General features: G+C 41.6%; 1 protein-coding gene across 1 annotated transcript in view; it reads right to left on the bottom strand.

Annotated features, from left to right (window-relative positions):
- LOC107091364 (transmembrane protein 211-like) overlaps positions 1 to 6000 on the bottom strand; it is a 172000-nt gene that overhangs the window by 109045 nt on the left and 56955 nt on the right. The window contains exon 2 of the mRNA XM_015385225.1: positions 3965 to 4103. Within this exon, the coding sequence (XP_015240711.1) occupies positions 3965 to 4103 (139 nt within the window). The remainder of the gene's footprint in view (positions 1 to 3964; positions 4104 to 6000) is intronic.

The following is a 6000-nucleotide window of genomic DNA, read 5'->3' as shown; positions in this document are numbered from 1 at the left end:
CATAGGGAAAAAAAGAAGATATGTTTTCTTTAAAAAAAAAAATAAATAAAGCAGTGTAACATTTGTGTTAATTCTGTTGTGTAATTCTAAGCTGGCTAAACAGGTTAAATCATCCTCAGCACTTTAACCCGCCCATCTGATATGCATAACTTTGTCAGCACCCCTCAATTCAGCTGTTAAAAGTAGATTTAGTAGTTTATTGTAGATTTTTAACCACACATTCTGCTCTTAACAGCATTTGTGTAGACCAGCATGGACATGGAGCAGCTTTTCGACATCTGGGAGGGAAAGAATGGGACGGAGTCTGTAGATATTCTGGAGATGGTAAAAAGAAGTCCAGCAGAGGTGATCTACATAGGATTCTGAGTTAAGTTGGGATTGATTTTCCCACTGAGGTTTGACACTACTGTTAAAAGAGGGATGATGGAGCTAGAAAAGGTTATACTGTTTATGGATCATGACTGTGTCTGATGCGGTTGCTGTTTAGATAAAGCTGTGCTCCATCCATGCACTTATCTCCTCCATACAGGCAGTGAGTTGTGATGGAGATGATGAAGTCGATGAGGGTAGGGTTGCAGCTGTGGCACTTACATAAAGTTGTATGTCATCTGTGTAACAATGAAATGAGAGATCATAACGGCAGATGTTGAGTGAAAAGAAGTTGAAGTGGAGTGAGGTATATGATTAATAGCAGGGGCCCCAGAAATGACCCCTGAGGAACACAAGTTACTGTAATGGGACTGGATGTGGGCTGATCCATAGAGATGTATTCTGTCTGGTTTGTCAGGTAGGAGTGGAACCAACTGAGCAGTGGGAGTCAGTCCAATGGTGAAATGGAGACGGTTTAACAAAATGTCGGGGTTGAGAGTGTCAAATGGAGCACACAGGCCCAAGAGGATGAAGAGGGAGGAAGAGCCATCATCTGATGACATCCGAAGGTCGTTTCTGACTCTGATGGTGGCCTAGGCAGAAGTTTCCAGGTCCTAAGAACCCAATGTAGCTTAGAAATTGCTTCTTCTCAGCTTTACTTTCCTCATATTAATGGAAAAAGATGCAAAACAAGGATAAACATCAGTCAAGAGTGTTCAAGCCAAAATAAGGGAGCATTGGAGGGTCAGACTGTACACAAATGTTGCTGCATTTCTTCCAATTAGGAAAGTTAAACATTAGCATTAGCATTATGGAACAAGACCGAGAGAGTGTGAATATACAGCCTACTGGCTGGGAGGAGTTAAACTACTAATCACCTTTATGTGCAGGTTAAATGATTTTTATTATATTTATGTCAGTAATCATCCCAGAGTCCCATGATCAAAATGCTCTCACCTATTAATTCGTTTTGCCCTGGATAAAGGTTGAAATCATTGTCCACAGATATTTTTCTGTTAAAAAAACAAAAACAACAAAAAAAAAAAAAAACAATGAATTTGAACCATTAGGAGTATTTTATTAATTTAGGTCAATTTAAGAGCATAAAGACAGGAGGCCTAAAAGCCCGGCATTTGGAGGCGAATCTCCTACAGCTTTTAGATGCATGCTTGATCCAACCCACCTGAATCAAATGAGTAATAAACCTCCTCAGCATGCCGTAAAGTTTTACACATTTCATCAATGACATAATAACTTACAGCAAATAAGCATTTAACAGCTGCAGGATGGTATACCTTAATGAAACTGAAAAGTAAATCAGCTGACTAAATAGTAACTGCATTGTCAATATATGTTGTGTTAAATATTAATATCACAAAGCGCCGTTTGGAACACAATAATTATATTAAATATATTGTGAACTCCAACTTTAGATATTAATGTGATACAATAATATCCCCTAGATGACTGGAGACAAGATGCTAAATGTCACAGAGACTGTTTGAGGCACAGATGAGAATAAGAGGAAAGAAAATCGGTTTTATTGCAACTGATATCAGCACTAATTACCCAAAAGTCTTACCAACTCAGGATTCTCTAATATAGCTCAGCACTGAAGTCCACTGACAACAATAAAATACAGTTTCTGTGATGCTTTCAGCTGTAGGTAAAACTAGCAGAGAAGTCAGAGACTATTGTCTGCAGCCGTAGTGTTTACCTGCGCATGACTACAGAAGCTGCAAACATTCAGTCAGCTGACATTTTATGTTTTAAAGATGAGGGCAATGTTGTTTTTTTTATTATTACTTAATGATAACAATACCTGTCAAGGACAGTGGTACCCAGGGAAGCGGGACAGTGTGACATCACGGATTACACTAAAAACCACATTCAGCCTCAAAGGTAAAGTGTGACCCTTAAAAACAGAACATTTTACAGCAGAAAGGTGCAACAAAGTAAAAATAGAAAGTTTGCATCCCTGCAGGGAGGATGAGGATGAGTTTTTCTCTCCCAGTGATTGATGATTGTGTAAAACTAGTTGTTATAAAGAGAGTAAAGTTCTCTCTGGGTCCAAAATGTGAAGATATCACAGCGGCAGAGCGCACCGAGGACGCGCTCCTTCAATGACCGAAACCAGTAGACGTTCCATAATTCCTCATTAACTTAACGCCCTCAAACATTAGAAGAGCGGCATACATTTCACTCATCCGCTGACATCTCCTTAGCCTGCAACAGCGACTCTGTAACAAGCGTGAGGATCAAAAAAGGGCATCGCTAGCGTGATTTAGAGGAAAAGCTGACAAGTTGCATTTTGCCACCAGTTTTTCTCCCAGTCTGCAAGAAAAAACACACACACTCACACACAACCAGAAGACCCGCTGATGACACACACACCACAAAGAAAACCATTGTTCCTAATCTCCTTGTTCCAGTTTATCAGCTCGCTTTGAGAACGCTCGCTTCCAACACACACACTGTCAGAGATGGAAAAAAATAAACACTCTTCTGATCCGCTCCCCTCAAGAGGGCTTTGGGGCTCTCTGTTAACTCTCCGTCGATTGAGACAAGAGTCGACCTGGAAATGAAACAAAGGCCTGGATCCTCGCTCTCCTTGAAGTTATTCAGCAAAAAAATCTGTTGCAGCCTGCAGACACACACACCCTCACACATCCACACACACAGAAGAGGCTCGGTTTTCTTTCTTTGCCACTGATTTGCTCTCATTTTTCCAAAGCTCAATCGATCGGATTCCCTGGTCTGCCTGTAAACAATGAGCCCCTCTTCAAACACGCCATTAACCACGGGCCGTGAAAGTTCCGCTTTTATCAATAAAGATTTAACCTCTGCGATGAATCCAGACACTAATCATGCTGAGGTAAATGCCAGATGCAGAGACCCCAATTACCTGCTTGATACTGGCAAGGACAGAGGTTACATAAACACAGGTGGGGGCGGCGTTAAAAAAAAAAACAATTACGGGTCGGCGCTTGTAATTAACACGGAGGAGGGAGATGAGGTGACTTGAGACCCATTTAAGCAACAAACTTCATCATTTACACAGAAAAATGATTAAAAAAAACCCCGCTGCCATCTAAAGGTTCCAACGCCTTTTCTGTTATTATTGGTTTTGGAAGCTGAGGCTCCAGTGAGACCATTTATGGGCCTACTTCCCTGTTAGAGTGAAAATGTCGGCCTAATAAGTCACATGTAGCCCTGAACAAATGACCTGTGTAAAGGAGGCGTAATTGTCTTTTTACAGCAGCCTCTAAATCTCCCTATGACTTCCTGTGGCTGGCTCAGCCATGTCCTGCAGACTCCGGTTGCCTAGCAGCAGCTGTCCTCGACGTGTTTCCTTTTGTTGTTCTTTTGACTGATGAGAAACAAAGTCAGCGATATTTCTATTTAATCCTGTCGCTAATAGGCAGCACTATCAGAGATTGTTGCAGTGTGCATCTCAGAAAGAGATGGTGGGGATTAAAAGATATTGGACTCAAAGATTTGTCGTCATTATCTGGGAAAGCGTCCATCAGAAGTGAGTTGTGTATTTCGGAGGTGAAACAGGAAGGAGAGAGGGCGTAGTAATGCCTGTGCTTACCCGATGCCATCTGCATGTACCCAGCCAGGGTGCAGATCCTCCTCTCGCAGCCTCCGCCTGGCAGGAAGATGGTGATGATGGCCAATAGGGAGCTGACCGCCAGCAGGGCGCATCCTCCTGAACAAAGGACGGCGCTGGTCTGAGGAAAAACACAACATATCTGGTTAGATCAAGGAGTTCAAATTAAAGATTTCCTATCAGATAAAAAAAAAAAAAAAAGCAATCTGGTCCCTTTGAGAAGTTTTCATACACCTTAAACAGTTCTGCATCTATTTATTTCATGATAGGGGTGAACATTTTTCCTATCGTTTATTGCTATGGTAATAAGTTTCTAGTAACAAGAAAATGTTTGATTTATCATCTCAACCAGGGGTCTATAACCTGCAGCTCAGGAGCCGCAAGTGGCTCTTTAGACCCTCTACAATGGCGCTTAATAGTGCCTAGAAATCATTAATAATTAGAAATAATAATCAGTATTGTGGAAGAAGTGAACCTCCACTTCAGTCTAGAAGTTTTCTTCCAGAATCAGTTTCTTGAGCTCCATCTGTCTACCCACTGCCATGTTTTATACTTTAGATGGGGGCCTCAGGGGGCTGAGCCGTGAACCTCTGCAGCTCCTTCACTCTTAAGTCGTGCGTACACTGTGCGATTTTTTGTCCTTTTCGGGCCGACTTTCAAATGGTGGGAGAATTTTTCTATCAGCCCAACTTTTAGCCTGATCGTGCGTCTTGTAGTATACAGAGGGTAACGAGAGGCGATCAGCCTCTCACGACCACCTCCCGATCAGGAATCTGAGGTCGGGAGAAAATCAAACATGTTTAATTTTTAGTCAACCGTCGTGGGCAAATCGCTCAGTGTGCAAACAAGGATTCTTCTTCTTCCTCTCAGATTTAAACACAGAAACATGGCGGGGGTGCGAGTGAAATGGAGTTCTTTCTGTTAAATTGACAGACCGTGGTTGCCACGTTTGCTCAGCCATGTCTTTATCCAAATACGTCGCCGTGTTTTCTTTTTAGGGATTTAAGCACAAAGTTACACAAATTGCCACGGCAGCGCGTTTCACTCTAGTTTGCTTCATATTCCACTATTCCCCTTCTACTGGTTTGGCTTCTGGATAGACGAGTCTGAGTAGCGCCATCTCACTGCGGAGCTGAGTCCGACGCATTTTTTAGACGTATAGTGTGAGCAGGTAGATCGCATTGTGCTGCACATCGAGAGCTGTGAACTCACACTGTATGACGAAACCCCACGTTTTTTGTCACACTGTATGTGCGCGCAACGATTGAAAAAATCGCACAGTGTATGCCCGGCTTTAAGTTCTCCTCTGATTAATGCTCTCAATGTCCGGCATGTCAGGCGAGGCACAAGTTCATGTCTTGATGGTGCAAATGATTGACCTAACAAAGCTCTATGTGATGTTGAAAGGGTAGAATATATATTTTTAGACTTGTCTCCACTTTTCTCCCTGTCTGCTGTTTTCCTTGGTCTTCATGATGCTGCTGTAGGTAAATAATGCTCTTTTCATAGAACAGATTTTTTCATGCTGAGGTTAAATAAAATCTATGTTGGCTCAACTAATTTCCTAGGAGAACCTCCTCAGGTTATTTTTAGCACCCGGATTGAACATTTGTATTCAGTTGATCAGAGTTTTTGTGGATTCCATAAACACAAATTCTATTCATTTTGTCCTTCTTTCACTTTATGCAGTAAATACAATTAAATTTTCGGATTTCCACGGACATAATGTAAAAAAGTTTAAGGGGTGTGAATACTTTCTCCTGGTTTCTCACTATAAAAGATTATCCTTTCCATTAATGTTTTTCAAACCATATTACAAAGTGTTTTTTTCCATTAGTGTAACATCACAGTCTGTCTTCCTTGCAAGTTAATAACCATCTCAGCTGGAAATCAGCCCTCCAAGACCAAAGCAGAGCTACCTGTACCTGCTCATTACACCTCTACTTTATCACAAACACGCTGAGAGCAAAGCAGAGACAGAAGTTCCCATCAGATATAAATATACCAGGATAATTAAG

The sequence above is a fragment of the Cyprinodon variegatus genome, unplaced genomic scaffold (assembly GCF_000732505.1).
Source record: "Cyprinodon variegatus isolate N-32 unplaced genomic scaffold, C_variegatus-1.0 Scaffold334, whole genome shotgun sequence".
In the NCBI taxonomy this organism is placed as follows: Eukaryota; Metazoa; Chordata; class Actinopteri; order Cyprinodontiformes; family Cyprinodontidae; genus Cyprinodon; species Cyprinodon variegatus.
Note: the sequence above shows the minus strand (reverse complement) of the source record. Positions and strands in the feature narration are given on the sequence as shown.